At 35.7% G+C, this 26246-nt stretch overlaps 1 protein-coding gene across 1 annotated transcript in view; it reads right to left on the bottom strand.

Moving 5' to 3' along the window:
* The window catches only part of OLA1 (Obg-like ATPase 1), a 99901-nt gene that overhangs the window by 23774 nt on the left and 49881 nt on the right, over nt 1–26246 (bottom strand). Inside the window, exons 4-5 of the mRNA XM_010075639.1 lie at nt 17063–17143; nt 16725–16822 (exon numbers count right to left, since the gene is read on the bottom strand). Of these exons, the coding sequence (XP_010073941.1) occupies nt 16725–16822; nt 17063–17143 (179 nt within the window). The remainder of the gene's footprint in view (nt 1–16724; nt 16823–17062; nt 17144–26246) is intronic.

Raw genomic sequence — 26246 nt, 5'->3', positions numbered from 1 at the left:
AACTTCACAGTGATGAGATGCCTAAAACAGAAGTATTTCCCCAGCTCTACAGCAGTAATAAAATACTACATAAAAATCCTTTACAGGGAAAGCACCTACTGAATTTGTATAAAATTTGTATGCTGCAATTTTCAGGAAAGCACCACACTACAAATGCATTCCATTCATTCAGAAGCAACCCAAATCCAGTACTATAGAAGCTGAAGGTGCTGCTCAATGCAGTGATTCATAGTTTCCCTAACAGAAAGATTCAGCAGTTTTCAGTCGAGACCTTTATTCCCTCTCTGAATAAATGATGCCTGAAATTTTTATTCTTGTTCTAATGGAATTTCAATGGCCTTCACTGCAAATCTACTGGAAATTTTCGCATATTAAGTGGAAAAAATTAAATGATGTTAACCACATTTTAATGTGATTAAGGCTGACAGGGTCATTATTTCTGCTAATCACTCAGTTTAAAAAGCTCAAACACAACTTTGTACCAGCCAACATTTTTTTCAGTTTTTCCGTATGTCTACTGTATTAAATTAAAGCCACTACAGAATATGAAATGCAGTGTATATCATCAAAAGGATATATCAAGTGTTTTATGTAATTTTTACCTGGATTTCATTATAATTAATCTCAAGATTAAAAAGGAGGGGGGGGGAATCAACCTTACCATATGTAAACCCCGTTACTTCTTCTGTCATCCTCAATCAAGAGACAAAATAGAACGAGTTAATATATATCTCTTTTCCTGTAGCTCCTATTTGCTAGTGAAAAAGAGAAAATAATTCTGCATGTCTTTACCATGAAACAAAAGGTATATGTAATCACTGAAAATAATTTCTTAGAAAGTGTCTGTTGGGCTATGCAATAGGGAGCCCTGCTTGTCACCATTTAGGTCAGCATAAGCTGGAAAATGGGCATAAAAAAAGTAGAACAGAGGCAAGAGGCAATGACGAAGAGCAAACCATATACAGTTTTCACAGTGTCTTGTAGTTTCCTCTTATGAAGGATAAACGATACAACAGAAAATTAAGGAGACTGCTGCTATGGTCACTGGCTCAGCTTGGCAGGCACAGCCTTACAGCCAGCTCTGCCTGCTTGTGCCCAAAGGTCTGCCACCGACAGCAGCACTGACTCCTGATGGAGCATCTCCCCAAGATCAATAACAGAACACAGAAGCCTTAAGGGTGTTTGAAGAGGGTGTAAGGAATTAAATTAAAAAACAGACATAAGTTTGTCTCATTCGCACTACCAAAGGAGGGAGGAATGTTGTTTGTGGGATTTACTTTTTGTTTCTTTCTGGTTGGGAGGAGGCCGTTCAGAGTTTTTGTTTGGCTTGGGTTTTAGGCTTCTTCCAGAATTAGCATTTTCTGCAAAGACCACCACTGTAATGCTTATTGCCTGCTTAATAATTAATACCACCCTCTGTGGATTCTAATTTCTGGAGGACCTGTACCTCTCATGCCATGTTCTCTCTCTCCTCACAAACCCCAAACTTACAGATAATTTTAAATAAATTTTTTAAAAAAGCATTTCAGCATCCAAATTCATTTTTCTACATAAGTAACTGTGTTTATACTTACGTTACTTTAGAAGAAAAAGAAAGTGCGGACAGAAAAATTCACACTGATCATTCCCATCTGGTTTGATAGATACATTTCAACCTTACTGAATCACTGAAAATAAAAACTGTATTATAGCAGCTTCTTAAATGACAAAAAACATTTTAAAAAATAGTAAACAAGATCATCAGCTTCTTAACCTTAAGGTATATGAAATTTATCTGAAAAATATTTTATTTCTTTCCCGTTCCTTGGCAAAGCATCCAATCACATACACACAGATTTTTAGGTCTACTTCATGATTACAACAAAAAATGCTGAGAAAAAAGATAGTAAGTAATCATATGCAAGTCTTTTCATATAAGACTTTGCTCCTACCTTCATATCTAGCATGTACTGCTCTCTATTTCAACAGCCAGCATTTTTTTCCTAAAGATAGTTTGTTTCCCGCCTGAATACTTTCCATAACAAGAAAAAAAAAGTCCAACAACATTAGATCATTTACCATCAAGGAACAAACTACGTTAACATCAATATCATATTACAGCTGTAGTTTGTGATGTTCTCAAAAAGGAACATTATTGGTATTGTTGGGCTTACTAGTTTTAGTGTGAAGCCATGCACCAGTGCATCAACTAACAACCTCACTGAATTCTCGTGCTCATCTAAGAAGGGACCCTGCTGAATGTCCTAATGCATCTTATTGTGAATCTTCAGCAAATAAAACTTCATGTATGAGCTCATGATGTGCTTTGCTGCTGGAAAGTCACAGGCTCTGTGGGAAGCTTTTTATCTTCCCAGCAGTCAGTTCTCTGAGAACATCAGTGCAGCTACTGTAGTTACCTGTAGATTACTTGTATTTTCTCACATCTGTGTCCAGCAATCTAAACCATGATGATAAAGGGTCATTAGGTTTTGAGTGAGGAAGGGGATGGACTAGACAATTTGCTCTGATAAGCTCCTTGTTGTGAGCACCGGTTTCGAATGTGAAATGCGGGGTTATGCACATTCTCAACTCAAAAACCTATGCTCTCAGAGCACCAATTAAAAATCATACTCAGCCCATCTTAAACTACATGAACACATCTTCGTTGAAATTTTTACAATTAAGAAAATTGCAATAAAATAATTCTGTCATAGTAAGCAGGACATCAACTGTCTATTAGCCACAAAAGAATTCAGGTACAATTACTAAGATAACTGCTGTTTGGAGCACAGCAAAGCAATTTCCCACAGTGGGACTTACAGTTCAATTTACCAGTTGGGCAAATATTTTGTGCTCGGTAGTGGTCTACAGAGTTAACAGTTACCTGTAACATTTGAGCAGTGTTATACTTGGAGAAAACTTTCTTCAACCCAAACAGGTGTTTCAGCTTTACCTGTTCCCATGAGCACACATTTTTTTCCAACCCTGTTTTAAGAATTATTTTAAGGCTTTTCAATTAACATTAAATGCAAATTTATGAAAGAGCCAATGGCTCTATTTTCTCATTACAAACTACTCACAGTGAGGTCTTCTAAGTTATAGGCTACTTGGAAGAGGGATGAGAAAACGCACAATGTCACCTATAAAATTATGTTAGTCCTCAAGTGACTTGATGAGGTGCTAACAGGCTATTTTTCCTGACAGGGTACTCTTAATCAGTAAAATAATTAAAAGAACAATCCCATGAGTTCGACAATACTGTCACAAATGGAGAGACATGCACCCACAAATGGAAGAAGGCTGTGTTTCAAATGTAGCAAAACCAGATTATACCATGAATACAGTATACGGTGAGAATGTTCCACTGACATGGTCAGTGATAGAACTGTAAGAATCCTTTAAAAGATTTATACTGAAATCTTGTGTCAGACTCCAGAGAGTACCATGGTATTATGTCAGGCAATAGACAAATACATGGAAAGACAAAGGAGCCATTGAATATTTCTTGGTCAACATACAAGTCACCACAAGAAATTCAGAGACTTAAGAGTATGAAGAATGTAACTACTACACTTCCCTCTTCTCAAAATTAAAGATTAAAATAATTACTATTCAAACACTAACTCATCAGCTTAGATAGTTCAAAAGGTTTTTCTCCATTGCTCTTGCAGAGATAATATCCTGCTATGTTGCTTCTGAGTCTTAATTACAAGCCAGTGAAGAAAAAAGAGAAGACTGATATTCTACCCAAAAAAAATAATTATTTCCAAAGTAAAATAATAGTAACAATGCATGCTCATAATGGATTTTCCACCAAGATTCAAAGACAGCATTTGAAAAAGAGCTTTTAAATTTTATCAGTTATTTTTGTTTTATACATATAGATCTCCTGGTTCTGGCTTTTGCAAGAGGACTAGCTACATACACCACACTTGTATTTTTTTTATTACTATGTGGCCTTTAATGAAAATGCAACATCGCCAGAACTAACATTAACAGTCTGCATCATCAGAGAAAATGAATCCTTAATAATTATTCATACACCAAGTAACTGTAAACCCAAATCATTTCAGAAGACCTGAATGTGTCAAGAACTTTGACAATTATGACTGGAGCCAGGAAACTGTAGCACTGAAGAATTTCTTATGAATTTTTCTAGTTACTTTTTATAAATGCTGTCCTAGATGACAGCTTAATGTGTACCACATGCAATATTTATTCTTCTTCAGTGTCAGACTGTCTAGCCATCCAAGGGAATACAAAGAATGTCACTTATTAGGATAAAAGCACAAGGAAGGTAATCAAGGACATATGTAACATCAGCCAATCATGCCCTATTCCAACATCCTATTCCATTCATAACAGTTCAACAATTATTTGCTTACTGATAACTCGCTTTCAGGCTGTTTGTGTTCCCCATAATGGTGGTTTGCATTTATTTTGCTCTTTAGAATTGGACACTTGCTGTGCCATGCATGTTTGTCAAAACTTTACATCTTCTGTCAGAAATAGCTTTAGCATATGAAATAATTTCTGTTTGTCAGAAATTACTAATAGAACAATCTAGTTCCCTTCTATGTCAATAGGGTACTAACATAACTAGGAGTCAGAAACAAAAGGCCATCACACAACCACACACTACTGCAAGACAGGCAGCTAAAACCATGTTTCCGTTTAATATACTTTGAGCATACAGCTGTATCTTTATGGAAAACCTAGTACAGAAATTGACTTTGACTGGAAAAGTATTTCAGAAAGATGTCTAGGCACAAAGACATTAGCCTTGTTTTTTAAGCTTGAATAACTTAACTCCTTACTAGTCCTCCGTGACTCTTCACCATATTATTTATTTATTTTACCGGATGCCTATATGGAATACTTGCAGACATCTTATCTGCTGATCCCAATCTCTCTGATGGATCAAGCTATGAAAAAGCCTTAATTCACAAAGACAACCAGAGACAGGCAGATAGAGGGAGCCAAAGACAAACATTTACCCTCCATAAAGTTATTTTTTAATAATACTACTAATAATTTTAAAAATCCTATGGGCAATCGAACACGCATGCACATACAAGCACACTTCATTCATCTGAGTATCCTGGGACATAAAGGCTTCATTAAATAAAAACAGGTATGGATTTAATGAGTCCGTGAAATAAAACATAAGCTGGAAGAACCATCACATGTTTTAGATTGACAACACTGTGCAGGTTTTCAATGTATTAGGTGTAAGAATTATTTTTTTTTTAATAAAAGCCATTTGTTTGGATTTAAATACATTTTCACTTCAGAAGTGTAACACTGTCCCAATGCATGAGAACAAGACAGAGACTTGATATACAGTGAATCTGATTAATGCATTTTCATTGTTCAACTCAACGAAGTATAAAACCAGCACGTGCATTTACTCTCTTTCAAATATTTATCTTCTAAACATCTCTCCAGGCTTTACAAACTATTGCCAGAGCACAGTAAATCTCAAATATTATTTTATTTAACTTATCTCAAAATTAACAATAATTAAGGTCAAGCATTTGTAATAATAAGATACTCACACCAAATGTCTCATTTGACAATTCTCCAAACATATATAACCTAAAAACTTTCCTCACCAATTAAAACATGAAGAAGCATCTAGTCCTGGTTTCAAAAAAGAATGCATGGTTCTATTCATTGGAAAACTAGTGACTATCAACATTTGAACACTAATCATTAGTAAAAGTCATTAGAAGAAACTCAAATTGTGAAAATAAAATAATCTGCCAAAACGTAACCTAGAAGGTACATAATCTTTCTTGGGGAAAAACAAGCAGTTAAATGAAAACATATTTCCATATACTTAATGCATAAAATTGAGCTGTAGATAACCATAAAACTAAAAGGAAAACTATTTTTAAAAACACAAATAAAATGCATCAGATTTTCAAAATAATAATCAATGAAAAATGTGTCTGTCAATTGTGAAACAAAGAATTTACTTCAGAGCAAAAGTAAAATTGAAAAATGGGTGCCAAAGCCACAGCATCCTATATTTCCAATTGTATAAAAAAAAAGTTCCATCTTAAACATTATTTTTATATTTATAATAAGTGATTTTTGATTGGCTGATGTTTCCTTTTAGCCCCTATTTGTAGAAAACAGAACAATAATCCATAAAATATTCCCCCAGAGAGTGGAGATGCTGCAGACCTTTCATGAGGAACAATTTCAAGATGAGTATTGTTCCATAAATATCTCGAATATCAACTGCAGTGAGATAACGAATGGTAGGTGCAATAAAATTAACTTCAACTATGTGAACTTGATTAACAGAACTCCGTAACATGTGATAGCAAGAAACGTTTCAAGCCATGATCCAGACAGACAAATTCATTAAGCAGAATTTTAAAGGTACATGCATGTACTCATTTGCAAATCAGATACACCAATACCGAGTAACAGATTATGAAAGGAAGGTTACTTACTAATCTGGACATTGTTTGAGAGACACTATTATAAGCAATTCTAATTGCAATGCCCAATCCAAACTGTCCTATACAGATGTTTTTGCAAATGCAATACAAGTAATGCTCTTGTTATTTCAGAACAGGAGACAAGATTATCAGAGAGTTTTTCACTTAAAAAAATTCTAAAATGAAAGCTCATCTGCCAGTTATTACAGCCGTTGACGTGTCTACCATGAGAATGAAAGACTTTCTGCTCTCAAAAACCACTGGTTACAAGCCGCAAGGAGGTATCGGGTCCTAACACAGAAAAGGAGCCACTCGCATTGCTCCCATCGCACCAAACGAGACCACAGCCACTCACCTCTCTGCAGTCATCCAACAGCCTTTCTCTCCATCTTCCAAGTTCTCAATAGGACCAACACAAAAAAATAACTAGTGGTTTTTAAATGCCATGTCAGATATAATAATAATAATGACCCAACAGAGGTTAAAAGCCAGGGACATGTACCCATAGTATCTATTTTTCCCTCGATTTTAAAGAGCAATTTATTTGCTTTATGGACTATGACAACTTCTCTTTCTGTTGTCTAGTTGACAAAGGCAGGCTAACAATGCTCATTCATTCTGAAAAGCACAGGGCTCAATAAATTAATGGTAATAAGTAATAATAAATAACTTCATATACAACAACTTAAGAATAAACAACTACTATTAAGAATAGCCACCTCTTGCACAATTCTCTATTAGCTGATCTATAAAGCAAAAAAGTGCAAAAACCCCATTTAAAAAAAAAAAATCCTACTTTCTAGGATAAGACCTGCTTATTAATGGGACAAATTCAAGTTATTCTTTGGGCTCATAAATAACCACGATAAATTCTCCTGAGGTTCAAATATGCAGGAAAAGGTAACTTGGTTCAGTTATAGCATATTAGCAGATCGCATTTTAACTGCAGAGAGAGAAGTGTAACTGGACCTTTGTAACTTGCATCACAAAGGAGATAGAAAATATTTTTACAAGTCAACAATAAACAGAAAAATGCAGCACAATGGAGCTCATCTTCTCCAAGTAGATTTAGACACTCATTTTAAACCAAAAGATAATCTTTCTCCCTGGAAAATTTAATTGAGTAGATTATTTCACCTTATTTCCTTCTCTTTCTCTCATCAATACTATTACATCCAAAAATTATTGCGGTGAAGGTGACTGTGCTTGTAACATGCATGACGCAAAAGAATAAGGAAACAAAAAGTGTTCTACTTCTTCATCAGGAACGATGTTTCTCATCAGGAACTTGAAATGTGAAAGAGATTTTGACACAAACGTCTACAGGCGTACATGACATTCAAACTTCTTTACTCTAAAATGAGCAAGAGTGAAATCACTACTGAACTATTTACCATTGGAAGCAGGATTTGAAATCTGCATCGGAGGTAATGATAGTGTAGAGATATGACAGCACTCATATGGTGGTTAGTACCCTAGTCTCCTCCAAAATCCCTGAAGACCTGTTGATGGGGTTGTGTTGATGGTACTCAGGACTAACAACCCTGGACTGGAACATACTGTAAATTACAGAATCTGGTCCTCAGTATAAAAACTGGGTTCTTAAGTTGCTTACCCTTCTCCTTTCTTACACTCTGTAACAAAGACAACTGATAAAAACATTGTTTCTCCTTCACTTTTTCCATTTCAGTGTTTAAGACTTCACTGGCTCAGAGTACTGTGAAAGAGATGCCTATTCTCTGAAACAGAAGCTAGTCTGAATCTAAAAACATAAGCCATAAAAAGCAAGAGGAGACACTCAAGTTAATAATCTCACTTTGGAGTATAAAAAAAGATATCAAGCTACTGAAAATTCCTGAACTCATTTAGTTGCCAGTAAAACTAATACAGTAAAACTACATAAAACTATACATTGTCAAAAGCTACGCTGTAACCTACGGTTAGAGGGAAGCATTCTAAAGAAGAATTGATTCAAAGAACTAGAAATCTGCATTCAGGTAAGCAAGCAGCACACTGCTTAGCCAGCAAGTCTGTGACAGCAGCATTCAGTGACGGACCACAGCTACATACAACATACACTTAAATCACTCTAAGCACATTTGGAAAACCTTTGAAAAAGAGGACTGACAAAAGACAGTTTCTTTGCAGACATCATTCAGAAGATAAATCACTGATACAACTCCTGAAAAAAATATGCAATTACTAGACAATATCAATATTTTTATTGGGTAACTTGATTTTAAAGTAGAGACATTTCCCAAAAACATTTTTTCTATGATTTCACAAGCACCAACACTTTTAGGGAAACAGTAAGGAAAACAGAGGCATAAAGTACAGGCTTCCCAAACTGACAAGTAAGTAGCAGAAAACTGAAGGAAGCCCTTTACACACCATCATACTGGGAAGAAAGCAGTTATTTATTACATACAATTTTTCTTTAGAGGTCCCTCTCTTCACTGCTCATGTTATCTATACACTGAATGAAGCAAAGTTGTATTATTAATTGATTTGAGATCTAGTGCCATATTATTCTCTTCCCTAGTACTATATATCTTAAGTAGCATGTGTTTATAAAGGCAGCAGCAATATTTTTTGAGAATTTCCAGTTACAATAAATAACAGGAAGAAGCACAGTTTCTAAAGTGATCAGATAGTATATACAAATAAAGATTCCCCTTCCTACCCTGCACACGTTTGGATAACTTTATAAGTAGTTACGTTTTTGCTTGTTGAAAGCTAGCATCTATTGCTTTAGTTTTTGCCTGTGAAAATCTAAGTGTCTAAATAAAATTTCACACAAATCACTTGATCCTCCAAACTGCCATGGCAGACTAAAAAAAGTATCATTAGCAGGTAGCAATTCATAAGACTACACAAACCAACTATAAAACTGGTGGAGCATCCAAAGACAAAGCTGCGGTTGTTCAATGTGACAACTGCACCCACACAATTATGTATAAACAGATCAGAAATTATGGTGATGACAGCCAAAAAAACCTCACCAAGAGCAGTATCTGGAGAGAGAAGAAGAAAAGGAACAGAAGATAGGAAGCAAAGCAGAATTGTTCAAAAGGAGGTTTGGTATGACATGCAGCTGGTTAAGACTGGGATCATACACACAGCAATGAAGTTGAAAAGTTACTTATAGTTGCTTTCACTCAGCACAGCCTTACTGACATGAAGAGTTAATACATAGTTCTTTTGCGTTACTCTGATAGTAGATGGATGCTCTCAGAGAATACGAGAGGCTCACTGGGGTATGGCTGTGTTGGGCTGGTGTCTGGTGTTGTGGTATGCTGGGCTGCCATGTATCTCTCAAAACATTGCAGAAATTGCTCTTCGTTACTCTGGTTATCCTGCTCTCTGCAGTCTGCGGCCTTTGATGAGTTGTAAGAATAGCTTGAAGCTACCTTTATCTGCCCAAAACAGGCCTTCCCAAAAAACAGGAGGTTCTCCTCAACCACCACCACCCTTTTTACCCGTTTCAAGACTCAATATGTCCTAAGTAAATTACTGAAACATTATTTCCTGACTTTGCAACCTACGCTAAGCTATTTATAACTGCCACGTTGTAACCAGGTGGACTGAAATTTCCAAAACCAGCTTCACTGTACAGCATTGTCCATTTTTAAAACACCTCAGAAACATTGTATTTGAAAAACTTTACTGTCCTAATGCTTAGGAGCCAACACTTTACATTTAGCACAGAGCAAACTCAGTATCAGTGACAAACTATCGCACTTGAGCAAAACTCCATCCAAATCAGAAATTCATGTCCTCAGTAGTAAAACTATTCGAATTTAACACTGAAGAGTCTCAGCAATTTAATCTCTTTCTATAATCCACAGCACCTGCATGCAAACAGAGCACTGGACTGAAGCTAGACTGTTCCCAGAAGGTGTTTTTGTGTCCAGCGCAAGGTTACACACCAGAGCTGAGAGCAGGGACCCATCTTCCCCATGCTTAGAGACAAGTCCCCAGTGCCTGCTGTTGCTCAAACAATATCCATTCACATTCAAACAGAGGGGGGACTTCAGAGGGAGAGGCAAAGGAAAGCAAATAAAAGCAGGAAGTCTGGTGAAAGAAATCATCCAGCCCAAAGGACTGGACTGGAACTAAGCCAGAAAGAATGGGATGAAACCAGAGAAGAGGGAGAGAAAATCTGGCAAAGACCGAGGGACAACACATCAGCTAGGGAAAAGGTGGGGAAAAAATCTGGGATAGATGGAGCAACTGAATGAAAAGTCACTAAAATTAGTAAGACAGAAGACAAGAAGTCAACTGGCAATGTCAGGCAAAAGTGGTGCTGGAAAGAAAAGAGACTGCAATTAGGTTGATGGATGATAAATTAATTTTTATTCATTAATTAATTTCTATAAGGCACAATAAAGAAATTGTTTATTAAGAAAACAGCATGCACTATCCCCTGCTCAAGTAGGCAAGTGGTCTATGGAAAACATATGCCATCCTCCAGTTAGAACATCCTGAGCTGTAAGGTACTCTCCCAATCTAGCAGTCAAAGTGCAACAGGAATGCTAAATTCTGGATCTGGTTAACTTCGTGTGAGTATCTGATATCACAACTTGTGTGTGCAAAATTCCATTTATACACAGATAATATATATCATATTTTAATATTTCTAAAAAACATTTCAGTTGTAAGGCAGGGACAAGTGCAACATACTTAAAAAAAATCTAGATTTTAAAAATCTGTCAGAACAGAAGACAGCCTTAAAATCATTAAGCAGCTATGTCAAGTAAACATCTCAATACCATGATAGCATTACAACTTATGATTTAAAGAATTCTATATGAAATCTGTTCTCAAAAAAATGTATAGGAATAAAAGTTACTGGCCTAAATATCCATGACTGTATGACCTTCAGTATATTTAAATACACCCTTAATGTAATTCATAAAACAAATGTAATTCAGAAGCTGAAGGTAGTGCAAACTGCATTCTGCCCTCACTTGGGTATCCTGCTACATGACTAAGACACTGGTATTTGCAAATAACTGTTTGCTCTAAAGGCTGTAGCTGGTTTAAGACTATATCCCACATACGAAAGTGATGTAATTCTTTTTGTCTCTGCACGGCAGAGGTTCATTAACAGCAGCATCCTTCCTTTCAGAAGGGGAACAACTTTTAGGCATTTGATCCAAATGGGAATTTTTTTGTTTTTCTAAAAAAATTTGCAAAGTTCATCTATTTAAGACAGCATTTGAAAAGGGCTGAAACCTGGACAGTGGAAGGAGATTGTGTTTCTGCGGGACTAAGATAGAAATGTTTCACACTTTTATTTAGTTCCTAGCTGTAAAAGAGATGGAGCTGGCCTGCAGCTGTTCTTTCCCTTATTTCCTGTGAATTTATTTACTAAGATTCTTAAATATACATATCCTTATACTGCTTGCTAAATCATGTCTTGCTTCAAGGTATGTCACATTAATATTACCATTTCCATTAATTTTTCTTTCTTTTGGTTCTTAATATGTCTTTTTGAAAGGTCTCAAACAAAAATACAGGTAAAATGCTAAGGAAGGGCTTTCATTCTAATTTTCTTTTTTTTACATGGAGTTAAAATATTTATTGCTAACAAATCTAAGAAGAGTCTGTTCAAAAAAAAAGTATCTCCAGGACTTCTCTAAAATCAGACATTATTTAAGGGTGGAAGGGGAGGTTTAGGACCATAGGGGTTTTTTGCTGTTGAGTTTCTTTTCAGGTTTCTTTTCTTTTCTTGCTTTTTAACAGCATGCTGAAGCCATGAAAACTGGATGGCATTTCTTCTCCTGTCACCATACTCTTGCTCTGACCGCACTCTACCAGCACGATACTGCTTTGCTCTTTTGCTAAGATGGTGAACACACAACTACTAGATCTATTCTACCACTGGGCATATACCCACAGAAATCCAAGAACACTAAGTCTCCATTTACCACGAGATAACAGCTTTCTTTCTTAACTAGTTTGAAAGCAAAAGACTGAGTGAAGCAGACTAATTCATACTCAAGCCTATTGAGTCTTTACCCTTGATATTTTTCTTTTTTCATGTCAGATTTCCCCCTTCCCCCCCTTTTTTTAATATTTGGAACATCTGAAGCAATATGGAAAAGATGAATAGAAAAGGATTATTCACTCTCATACTACAAGATCTAAGGAGCATCAAATGAAATTATGATGTGGCAGATCCAAAACAAGCATAAGGAAGTACTTCTCCATATAGCACATAGTTAAACTGTGGAAGTCCCTGCTCCAGGATATTGGGATGCCAAAAGTATACTTGGGTTCAAAAGGTCAATGGCTAAATTAATAGAATAAAAATCAGTCAGAAATTATTAACCACACATATATCATACTTGGCTTAGTCAGTTCTATGATAACAGATTGCAAGAAGCTGGATGCATACACTCTGTTTGCTTAATCTGTTCCTATACTCTTCCCTGGACATCTGCTAGTGGCCTGTCAGAAACATGATACCAGAAAAGACAGACCTTTCATCTGACCTAATTATGCCTCTTCTAGCTTAAGAACATAAAAAATGCTATAAAAATTAATGGGGAAAAGGTTACTTAGAACGACATAGACCTTTCTAAATACACAGGAGTAAGATACTTACAGAGAGGTACTCTGTCCCATCAACACCCAAATATTGCTGTTAACAGAATGGCTACCATAACATTCTGAGAAACCAACCCTTGAAAATAACGTTAGCTCACATTTGGATACTCAACAAGTCTGAATTATATTAGAGAAAACAATGTTCAAAAACCCATATCAAGTCTCAGATGACCTAGTTACGATGCTATAGATATTAGAAAATCTTTAGCAGCATAATTAGCTCTTTAAATTACAGTCTATACATAGGATGAAACAATTTCATTTGTTTAGACCTGAGAAGTTGAGTCAGAAGATCAGCCCATGCAGCTTTGACATATACAGCAGTATTCCTGGTGCTCATGGCAAAGAATCAGTCCAAAATACCGAACCGAACAGTATGCTAAGCATGGTCCCCTACATTCGCTCATTAATTAGCTCAATATTCATAATTGTATTCCATCTTATGTCCCGCTAAAAGCACCCTCTTTATCAAGACTCAAATGCAAACCTTTAATTAGGTGAAGGGCTGATAAATCTCATATACTGGATTTATGTGACATCCTGTGACTCAAAAAGCAGTTTTAACTGAAAAATAATAGGCTTATTTAGAATACTTTCATGGTAAAACTTTAATACATGTATACCATGTGAAGGTATTGGATCCATATAAAATCCATCAGGAATTATTAAAAGAAGGGCTTAAGTATTCATTTAGAGCACGGCAATATGTAGTAAGAATGGTTTCAGTGGATTCCCCCATACAACATCATGATTACTGTCATCTGATCATAACACAAGTGCAACTAACACAGCTGCCATGTCAGCTTCTCTTCAGGGGCTAGGTCTTAATCATAAATCAACTGAATGACTAATTCAACACTGTTAAAACCAGCAAGTAGCTGCTTGGAGCCATTCCAGTTTTTACATCTTTCGAAAGGTCAATACACCTACTCAAACACACAATAGTCCTATCTTTCACAGTGTTTTCTTCTTTTCTCGGATTGAAAAATAACATGTTAGCACTTAAACGTGTTTTAACTAACAATTAACATGTTCATTAATTCTGTAAGAGTGACCCAATAAAAACAAAGACAATTTTAGTTTTCCTTTCTACCCACAATCAAAAAGCCTCTCTCCTCTCCTTTGCTCTTTTAAACACTTCTATAGTGGTAGAAGTCTCAGGAAAACATTTTACTGCTGAGCGTTTCCTGCATTAACCTTACTTTTGTTATAGTAATATTATGAATTAAGCTCAGAAATAAACTTTTTCAAGTTGAATGACTAGTCTAAATGTGGCTTGCATTTCAAATATGAACCTCTACCCCTCAAAATAATAACAAAAATCACAAATTAAGTGGCATCTAACAGTAAAATATATCCTAATCATTTACATCTGCTTACACCACAAAAATGACAAAAGCCTACCATTTGCATCCTTCATAGAAAACATTTATTCTGCTCTTAAATATAAAAGCTATGTTGCATAAACAGAGGATTTAAAGCTGTAGCAGAGTGGCTGAATGAAAGAAAATAGCAATCTCTCTGGTTCTAGTAGATGCCTTTCCCTATCGCACAATGTTTCCCACTCATAAATACATGACAAATACTTCCTCAATCATTTTTTACGAGCAGGGATGCACAGGGGGTAGTCAATGGCTAGCTTGAGGGAAAATAGGAACAGCAGGAGGCAGAAACTGTACTGAAAATGGCTATGTGGTAAATTCTCTTCTGGAACATCACTCAGCTACGCAGGCTTTGATCTTTCAGCTACAATTACACTCACATCCATGAGATCTGGCTATACTTTTTAAAAACTAAAACATTAATTGTAATAGAAACAGTTAAACCATTTCATTATATGACTCCTCAATTCAAACATCTGATTTTTTACAAATTAAAAATTGCAATTCATACAAAGATTTGCTTTCAATTGGGTTTAACTATGTCATCTTCGCTACCAGTCTTCACAAAAAACATGGGGTGACTGGCGACAGCTAAATCACAGACTGGCGTCTCCTAAGTAATCTGTCTACCATTAGGGTCTGGGAAATGGTATTTACTGTACAATTAGAGCCAGTGAGCTCTACCTTAATCATCCAAATACAGGTGCGAGGATCCTTCTTTGGACAGGGAAACCGACTCATCCATTTTCACATAAACTTCTACGTCTGTACTGTTACAGCAAACCTTAGGAAACCTCAACATTTGTACTTAGAAAAAAAAATATCACCTGACAATAACAGAGCATACACTACTATCCTGAATTTTAAAGACTTCATTGGGTAGAACCACTTTTAATGTTTAAATTGTCATACCCAAAAAACATTCACAGAAGGAACAAATTAACTTAAAGTTATAAAATTTGGCCAAATATTAAAAGTTTACATTATTACATTGGTTATCAAGTTTATTCCAAAGTCTGTTTTGGGCTGAGAGCGTTTGCTACTAAATAGGTTAAATTTTGTTCTTTAATACTAACACAAAATGTCTTGAAGTATCAAAAGGACAGTTTTAGTTGCAGTAATTTCATAGAATTTATTCTAATGATTTATTGGAGTTAACCATCTGACATTAATTATTGTTTTGGCTTCCAGTCTATGAATGTTTATTTTTCAGTTTAAAGCCTTCTCACTCTTTGATATCATATGGAAATGAGAATTTTTAATGGAAAATTGAAACCATGTGCATCTAAGTACTTAATGAAGTACAGGGAGAAACAGAGGGTGTACTTTAGGAGAATTCAGATATTCCGCTTTAGATACTTTTGATTTGTTTGGATGAGTTACACGCATATATCTGTTCACAAACATATGTTTATACATCTTCAAAGTATCCACAAGCACAGTGTTTACAGATCTGAATACTAAGAAAAGGTTTGTTGTTTGGTTGGGTTTTTTTAAACTAAGTATACTGCTATAGGTTTTTCGTCATCATCTACTACTGAATCTGTTCCCTTCTCCACAAACCAAATATTCATCCCATTTAGAGCTGCCAATGACATGTTAAATGCTGTACTTCTCAACAGAGGATTCCCACCATATGTCTAACATGCTAGGACTGGATTTTCATCCAGTTCATTGAATGTCTGATAGATTGATTTTGTAACCATCATGTACTCAAGTCATAATATTGATAATCAGGAATACTTGACTAAAACTTGCACTGTTCATGGCATTAAAGCCCATCAAAACAGGCCTGTAAACTGTAAGCAAAGAGCAAGCAGTGGCAAAGAAGCCAAGCACCCAACTGCAAGAATACTGTTAAAATGTACCATTTAGCATCAGTTTGAAAGATTTCTGTGCAACTCACATAGCTTTAGTCCTCTGGCATTCAATGCGCTCCTTTGGAATGATAAAGATGTTGTTCAATCAGTGTTATATAACATGATAAAACTGTATATTTATTTAAATCAGTACTTCTAAATCAAAACTATTTTCATCACAGTTAATGGATTAATGTAAAAATGTAAGGAAGGAAAGCATATTCTTTTCTATTCTGCATTTTCATTCAAGGTTTCGCCATATGCATTGTACTCAAGCAGCATGTCAATGGGTGCATAACAAGTAACAAAAGTGCAACATGAGTTTTTCTTCCTATTTTAATTAATATCCTTGGTGATCTTAATGTGCAAGGAATTACCATTGAAAAATGTGAAATACAAACATAAATTTAGATATTTAATCTGAACCCACTCACCACTTGTTTTTCTTTCTAATGTAGTCTTTTTCGGAGAGGTTAACCAAGTAGATCATTGGTTTTGAAGTAAAAAACAAGTGTTTGTTCAAAACATCAATCTAGAAGTGAAAATACAGAAGAATCATACCAACTTGAATTAATTTTATGACCATTTTCCTCACAGCATGTCTGAGAAGGCAACAGAAAGCATAATATGTAGATCCCTGATAAACATAGAATTGGTTAATAAATTTAACATTCAATACACTACGAATATGAAATTTTAAAAAGACATTTTAAAAGACAGTAACAGGTAGCAAAATCGTAAGTCAATTCATGGGACAATATTTATACCCTACCTCTTTGTCATTCCAATCATGATAGAAGCGGACAGCTTTCTTTTCATCTATTACCCAGGTCTTGATTTTGCACATTACATCCTATGCAAGATCAAGAAAAAACAAAGTCAAAAACTCAGCTGGATATCAGACTATTCTCTTCCATAAACAAGGCATGTATATGTTCCGATTCAAAACGTACACACAAATTAAAACTAGATAAATACCTTTTAAAAACAAATTTTTACTCTTCCAGAAAAAATAGAAATTGCTGCTTTAAAAGTCACTAAAGGGCAATATCGATTCTTAAAGCAATACAAATCCCATAATTAGGAAGTTAAATACACAACACTCAAGTATCATCTCTCGCCACCACGAAAATTAGCAGAGCTAATAAAATATATGTAAAAATCAGTACATTTTAGGTTGCTTTTCAAACTCAGTAAGACATGACATTTCAGCATCCAGCGGGAGAGACCACGTACAATATAAACATGCCATTAAGAAAAAGGAACGGGTGGGAAAAAACACAGCAAATATCTTTTTTTTTTAAATTGTGAGCAAAAGAAATTGAGCCTATTATTGGTGATCCACCCTTCAAGAAATTAATTCAAATGGCCAAAGCCCTTTTTATTCCGCATTAATTTTTCACCAACACCTTCTCCCTCCCCCCCAAAATGAAACCTGCCAAAGCCTCCATTACACAATGGCAAGAGCCTTGCACTGGTGACCTCCAACCAGCTGCATTCACTTTCAGAACATCTCTCTCGGCAGGAAATCTAAAGGCCTTTTAGTTAGCAAGCTAGTGTGCATTCAGAAGGAGTAACTGCAGGAAGAGCCCAATGTGCTTTGTTTCTCTGGCCTTTCTTCACAGAAAGATTAATCATCTGTGAAATGGAAACGGCAAACAGCAAGTGACACAAACTGAACCCTTCAAGCCTTTCCTCATCAGTTTTGTGGTCGTGAATCCGAAAGCTGCGTGTGGCACAGTTCTCCTTACAGGCAGGTGTTAATAAAAGGCTCTTGGGTCTGAAAGGTCAAACTCGGCTCTTCTAGGAGTAGTACATTTTAGAGTCGCCTATTTTTTGTTGTAGATAATTTACAATCACACTTTAAATAATGTATCTTTTAGGTTACAATTGTCGCAACCAAGAATTAAGATCTTTAAAATAGAAGGAAACATTCCCAAAACCGTTGAGTATGCAACATTTTTTGCACTTAATGCTATGCGGTTGAAGTACGTTTATAAACAAGCACAAATAACATCAGTATTTACTACAGCCTTCTCTAGTCTTGCAGTTGCTTTAGCGAAAAACAAAGAAAAAGCTCTTCTAAATCTTCAGATCCTGATTTGAAACCCTCCGGGAACAGGACTCCCCACAGATTTTAACAAGGAAGGGGCAAGCTAAAACTTTTAATGAAATCTAACATGTTCTGCCTAAGAATAATCACTTTTACTCTCCTATAACTGAAATTCACTCATAAATGTTTAAAAGTGGCTAATATAACACCATTTCCTACAAGGAGAAGATCAAAGTGCTATATTACAAATGCATTATGATTAAAAAAGCACTGTGCAGCTTTGCTATTAACTGTTCTTTAAACCCTAAAAGGCTTCCCATAGATCTCACTTGGCACTGCATATACAACCTTTGACAAGTAATGTAGACCATTTTTATTCATTGCCTAAAATTGTAGGCAATTATGTGCGTCACACTGGCCACCTGCAAATTCTGAATGCCTGCTCCAGTTGTCAGAGCAAAAAACTAATGTCGGAGGGGATTAATCTAGGGGGAGAGAGTCCTCTTTAATGGCTCCAGCAGGTGAAATGGCCCAGCTGGTTACTATGATGAGTGGCCAGAACAGCTTATGTAGAGACATGCAACAAGATTACACATAAAGAAGAAAACAGTAGTACCATCTTATCTTTAACCCTATGTGCTTTTGATTTTTTAATTAATCAGTACAAACAAGATAAGGGAAGCGATTCTACCAGTAGGTACTTTTCATTTAAGATCTTTATCCTCAGCTTTTGTTTAAATAGATATATAAAAATCAACGAAATCTCCAAGACTCCTGTTCAGCAGTGAAGGAATTCCAATTACACACTATTTAGGATTTTAAACTAATTGTAGGCACCTACCACATGGCTCTCCGCATTACAGTTTCCCCCCCAACAGCAACACATTACTGCATATAAATTGCAGTTGATAAAAAATTGACAAAAAACCACCATTACAGCACAAGTTATCAAAGCAAATCTTTTAGGCTTAAGCAGCAGTGAAATGTTTTTTAATCACACTGTAAGGGTGGCTACATAACATAGAACCTCCAGAAAACTTCAAGCATCAACACAGCAAATAAAGTTTGCTCCTTCCAAAACCCTAAGCACATAGTTGACAATCAGAACTTCTCTTCCACATTCGTCTACTACCCACAGTGTCACATCTAAACCTATTTTGGCATAGACCTAATTTTTCAGAGTTCTCATTTAGGTACCTGACTGGATGCTGTTTGCAACTGCTGTTCTAAAGGAGTAACTACATGGCTAGCTTCCGCAAGGAAGGCTGACCAACAACTGAATATGCTGGGGAAAACTGACAGCTGTATACTTGCAATTTTATTTTGGTTTTACACAGAAAGTGGCAAAGCATTGGAAAACTTTCTTTAGATAAAAGGACGGAAACTTATAAGCAAATACAGCATTTATGTCTGAAGCTGGTGAGGCAGGAAGACACAATGGAAAAATTTGGAAATAATTGTTCAGCCAAAGTCAAATTTTCTCTGATGGACAATTTGGGCAGTTGCACCATGCAGAATATAAGGCAGACAGTCCAGAAATTAGGAAAAAAAAAAAAAAAAAAAAAAGGACAGATGAACTCAGATTCCCCTGCATCAATGGTGGTGTCCCATTTAAATGAGAGTTAATGTGATCCCTTAACAAGAAATCATTAAATATTAATGAGAATATGAAAAAGGCAACTATTTCCACATCTTTCTTTTTAACTCAAGTGCCCCAATACTCAAACACACAAAAAACAAAAAGCACATTTTCAGGTTATATCTCATGTAGCACCATAGTTTCATTAATAGCTTCTGTTTAGGCCTGGTGAAAGAGTATGAACTGACCTTTTTATCTTCACTATCATTGTAACAGCCATTTAAACACATTTAATCATTATTCTAGTTAACTCCGAGATGCTTAATAACAGAATACAGAGCAATGATCCACTTTGTTTCATTAGATCCGGCCTCCCCAGTTGCACACTTCGAGGTCAATCTGCCACCAGCAGAATGATCCACTTCTCCTTGTTCGATGAGAGGGGTATTCTTGTTCTGTTTTTCAGCTAGCAACATTATAGCAAGCACCATTTAAAAAGATGCCAAAAACCCCTCCAAAATCCAATTTACTTACAGTTGTCAAGGCATATGAAATACAGCAAACTTCATGAATATCAAATACTCCTGTTTTAAACATCAGTTAATTTCTGACTATATCCTTGGCAATGTATTTAGCACATGTGAACACTTAGTATCTTTAGCAATACAATGATTTTAATTTATGTCCTACTCTAATTTTCCAAAGGCAGCAAGTAGTCAACCCACAAATCCTAAGCGTGACTTCAACAATAAGTCCCAACAGTATAAAATGCTATACAGAAATACATTTAAATTGCATTTAGGAGATTTATCAAGACATGCTCATGAGACACTACTGTGTAGAAAAATGTGCATACATTAATAAACTCTCTGGATGGGTGACAGTAATAACGTGTGCCAATGCCAAATTCTTCTTACAGCATGAGGGACTAAACTGAAGCTTGGAAAACTCACTTGCCTACTTGGCATCAGAGAACTGTGAGTTTTTTGTTGTAAATTAACAGGGCATGTAATTAACTTCCGCAAATTTAATAAAGAAGTAAGCCGTTGTGAGGATTATCACTTCACACTTCAAAGTGCAAGTGAATTCTCCGTGATCCTGCAGGCAGTGCAAAAGTCTCTGCTACTACAGAGAGTAACTGTGAGTACAATAGGCTTTTCTTCCCCCACCAAGCGAGATGTTTTTGGGAACTATGGAGTGCTTCTCAACACCTTATTCATTCCCTTCATAACTTTCAGGAGGTAATAACTGACCAGCTCCCTGAAAACACTTCAAAAGTAGTTAAATGCTTTATTAAAATGTTTCAATTGTCCAAAATTCTATCATTTTCATTTACAGCTATGAGAAGTACCCAAAACATTACCTCTATCTCTTAGTTATCTCCTCTAATTTTGTACAGGAGTCCAACAGTATAGCGTATCAATAATGAAGGTAGTAATGTATAATTAATATATTCAGACTTCCCCAAGGAATCTGGCTCAAGGACATAAGGTATTTAATTCAAAAAACATTGCATACACCAAATGGAGTCAACATCACCTAACCAGCAGGTCTCAGAATGTTACTGTAAATAGAAAATCCAATGAGCGTGTTTCTGGTGGCACTCCAAACAAATTGTGTTTTGCTAGTTATCATCTTTCATCAACAGCCTTAAAAAGAATATATGGCACAGATTCTGAGAACAGTAAATTACTAACAAGATGAATCATGTGTGTAGAGACCAGAACTGCTAGACAGATTTAGCGAAAACAATGTTTTTCAACACAATAAATTCAAGTTCATACACTTGCTGGGTGGGGGACAAGGAAGGGTGAATACAGTGTTTACCAGGCAGAAGACTTCCCCCTTGTGAGAGTGACTAGGAAGACTAGAGGGTCACAAGCAAATGAACTGTACTGTAACTAAAAGACTAATACCATCTTGGAGTATATAAATGGGATAATGTCCGATGCGAATAATTCTACACTCATCCCTGTTTAAATACTGAAAAACTGGAGAAAAATAAGAGGTTTTGAAAAAGTGCTTATACATGAAGACTCAGTGTGCTTAAAACTTATGCTTTTATCTAATTGCACTTCATACATATATAATCAACCAAAAACACAATACAGGGTTTTTCACACTAGCATACAGAAATCAAATGGCTGAAAGTTGAAGCTTGGCATACACAGACTAAAGCTGTGTCTTACTTCTAAACAGTAGAAATAGTTAATCACTGGCACAGCTTATGCAAGTTACAGTCATTTCTCTCTAGCTAGAAAATATTTAAGTAAAGGTTATTTTTTTCCCCCAAGAGATACATTCTGTTTTAACCACAATTGTGAGAATTAAACTGAGATATGCAAGAGATCAAGGTAGATAATATTCAGTCTGGCCTTCAAAATAGCTATTATGGTTTTTCAGATACAGATAGAGAACTGTGCTATTTGAGGTAAAGAGTACTCATAACTAGTTAAACTGTGCTGCTCCAAAACCAATTCATTATGCGCACACCAATTTCCCTGTTAACACAAGGTGTATGGTGTGCACTGTGCCCACAGTTCTGCCATTCACGGCTTTCCTTGGAAATCTTTTTCAGTTCTATTTAGCATAGCCTCAGTTCTCTATTTTTCCTGGAGGTTTCTGGTGATTTAAAAGAGTGAGGCTGAAGTGACAAAGCAAGAATCTACTGTAAAAACAATGTTTAGAGACAGTGGTCTTTTTAAAGGCCAACTAAGACAAATTTTGCCGTTTAAAAAAAAAAAGGCTAGATCATGTTTTTCTATTGTGTTAAGTGCTTAAATAAGCTGTAGCAGCTGGGTGCAAGAAAGAACAAGTCAGGTACTGCATCAACTGGAAGTGACAATGAGCTCCTCTGTGGTACAAAACAATGTCTAATCTCTTACAATTCCCTTGCTCACTGACTTTAATAAAAACACAATAGGAGAAGTAATGGATTTAGGACAAGTGTATTATCCTTTCTTCTATTCAATACCTTCTAATAGAGCCAGTACAAGCTGTACATGATATAAGGTTTACTCGGAGCTACATGCCAATAATGTTTATGAACCACAGCAAGTACTTTCACCCAAAACATCCTACAAGCATTCCAGGCAATGTAATTCATGTCAATAATCCCCAAATTCTCATGTGTTAGTCATCCTTGTGGGTTCTAAGGCATTATACATAAAATGATATAGTCACTTGTAGCTTCCCAAAGTAAAAAGCAGGCAAGAATACAGAAAGCAGTCTATCTACAAGTGATCATTTCTAGCAGTTCAGAAACTCAGAACAGGGGAATTGCACTGAAAAGTAAAATGAAGCATCTTCCGTAGAGCTCCACTAAACCTTTCTTACTGCATTTGTCTACACACACTTATTTCCAAATAAATCCATGTATGAATGCATTTGTTCTAGACAGGAATTAAGCCACTGAAAAAGGTGTCGTATTCAGAAAACAACTATTCATATATGTAGTTCTTCTGGCTTACATCTATACTATCTAAAAATTACACCATAGCTTGGATCTAGATATACCCAGACAGACATTATTTACAAAAGTAATTACTGTAAGCCACAGTTCAATCTACACAGGAAAGATCAGCCTTCACAGGAAGTATTTAAGCATTGACTTCTCTTTGTCTACTGATAATACCAAAAGAAATACAAATGTTTATTTACACATTATGTACTTTTAAGTCAGGCTTTACTACCAATTAATTCACAAACATCTGCCATGAATATTTTCCTCATACATTCAAAATGTTCTCTAGAATTAACTTTAATTTCCTCTATATACCACTATAATACCACATCAAGCACAGTAAATGGTCCACTAAAGATTTTAGGCACAATTATATGCATAGGAATATAAATATTTTCTCAATTCTTTATGACTTCTTTATCTTTTTTAGTAACTTATCATTTAAGTTACTAATTGTAATAGCCATCAGCATAAAAGTATGTCAACAGTGTACACGTACGCTGCTCCTTTCTTTCCATCTCCAGTGGAACAAACTGGCCTCTCAAACTCTCCTCACAAAAGCAGACCAAAGAAACAGGGGGGGCAAAAAAAAACACCCTAACAATTTATTGCTGTATTTATCTTCAACTCAGAACGAAAGAAAGGTGAAAATTCCCAACTGACATCATCAGTTAGAGGAAATAAGAGTTCATCCATCCGTGAGAACTCTGGCGAGCACTTGCAGCACGAGGTCAGCAAATTCTGCTCAGCACCATCCCACTCATCAGAATACTGTGGGAAGGAAAGATTTTCACCGCATTTTCACCTAGTATATATTGGTAATGAGAAGAAACTGCATCTACCAGCTCTCTGCTGTTTCTGGAATATCTCCTACACCATATCGGTAATTTTAAATGAACAAAAACACATCTTTCAAACAGTTACTGTATTATCAGGACAGGACCAAGATGTTAAATGGAAGGGAGGAGGGAGGAAGAAGGGATCGAAGCTACTTTAAATACCATTAGGAAGATTTTGCTTTACTCCTCATAGCACATGTATGCCGACAGATACATATACTCTATGCCTATGGTCACTGTATCAATTATTAGTTCATCGCCCATAGCAGTAACAAAACAAAGCTTGATTACTTTCTTCAAATGCACTAAATGGTTCTGGTACTGTTACACTAAAAAGGAGCCTCTAACTGTTCTGTTCATAATTGCAGCTACTTTTGCTCTTAGAAAACATGCTTGATTTGAAAAACTGATCTTATTTTAAAATGTACAGACTCTAACAATGGAATTTAGATATCTCGCAGGACTTGTAAAAGCACCCCTTTCAAGTGAAAACTGGAAGTTCAAATGCAGTGAGCATTGATCTTGACCGACTGTAAAAGCCACCTGTCAACTGAAAATTTGAAGCTCAAACACTGCGGACATTGATACTGACCTAAAGATTTTGTCTTCATGTCACTAATATCAATAATCTGCATGAACACAACTATAAATAATGATCTTGTGGTCAGATACATAACTCACAATACCATTACCACTGAGATTTATTCTGTGCTGGAATTCAAGACACGGCATACTAACAGAGGGGGGAAGGAATCTGCTGCAGAGCGTCAATCTCTAAGGACTGGAATTGAAGCACATCGGAAGGGTAATGGAAGAAAATCCTGCAATTCTCTTAACTATATTATATTGCATTAACTTAAAGACTTCTGTCTCCAGGACTGAAAATCCCATAAATTAAAAAAATATTTTTTTTTAAACAAGTTTTAAAATGTGTACATTCTGATCTATAAATTCATATGTATTTGAATTTTACTTTGAAATCTCCTGCTACTCAAAATGACAGATGAATAATAAGCTAATAATAAAGTTTAACTCAACATCTTTTTCATGTCTCTGCAGATACCAGCACCAGACAAATTTAAAATATAAATCAAAATTACTCTGATTGCTTTCTGAAATTATATTCGTGCTGTTTTAATACGTGCAAATAACAGGGGTATTTTTCTACTATAAAATCTTTTTCTAAAGTTATACACAAATAATATTTAAATGTATACTGAGTCTGAAAGAACAGTATCCTGAGTAAAAGCAGACAGTCATTTCTAAGAAGCCAGTAAGAACACTTACTGGCAAGACATCCAAAAACATACACGTAAGGGAAGCTATTCGAAGCCTATGTCAACGTGACGTGTTCCTGATCTTGGACCATATTGCGTCATTGATTTTTAACTAGAACTTGAAATTTATTTCATTAATGGGTCCTTAACAGCAGTTGGCTATTTTATTTCTGCTGACAGGGGATTGAGAAATCAATTCTCTGACAGACAGCATGAACAGTTAACACGTATTCAGCTGCAAAGCCAGGTCACTGCGCAAAGGTGAGCTTACCAACTGTATGCAATGTGGCCTTACACGAAGGAAAAATGATAATTAACAAGTTAGAACACAGGTGTGATAAGGCAGGCAGTCAAATGTAAATCTCAGATTTAAGAACTGTTGACTGATACAGAATGACCTTTTTTTTTTCCCCTCCTCCTAACCTTTTGGAGATTTCAGACTATGAAATTACAGTTGTAGAGGCTTAGTGATAAACAGAATCCTCTAAAGCAGACAATTCATATTTATGAAATAAGAAGAGTGACTTCTACTTTCAATTAGGTTACATGAAACATACAGTGCCCCTTTGATGTCAACCATAAGCTTACACAGGTCTCACAAAAATTATAGCCTCTCTGAAATCAGCAACTTCTCCTTAGCTTTCATATTAAGGTTATTTGTTATATTCACCAAACTACCAAAGCAAAAACATACTTGACTAAGACCAATATTATTTCTTTTCTTTCCTCTCCTCACTTTCTTCTT

This window comes from Pterocles gutturalis, unplaced genomic scaffold, assembly GCF_000699245.1.
Source record: "Pterocles gutturalis isolate BGI_N339 unplaced genomic scaffold, ASM69924v1 scaffold37092, whole genome shotgun sequence".
NCBI classification, from domain to species: Eukaryota; Metazoa; Chordata; class Aves; order Pterocliformes; family Pteroclidae; genus Pterocles; species Pterocles gutturalis.
This window is presented reverse-complemented; position numbering and strand designations above follow the sequence as displayed.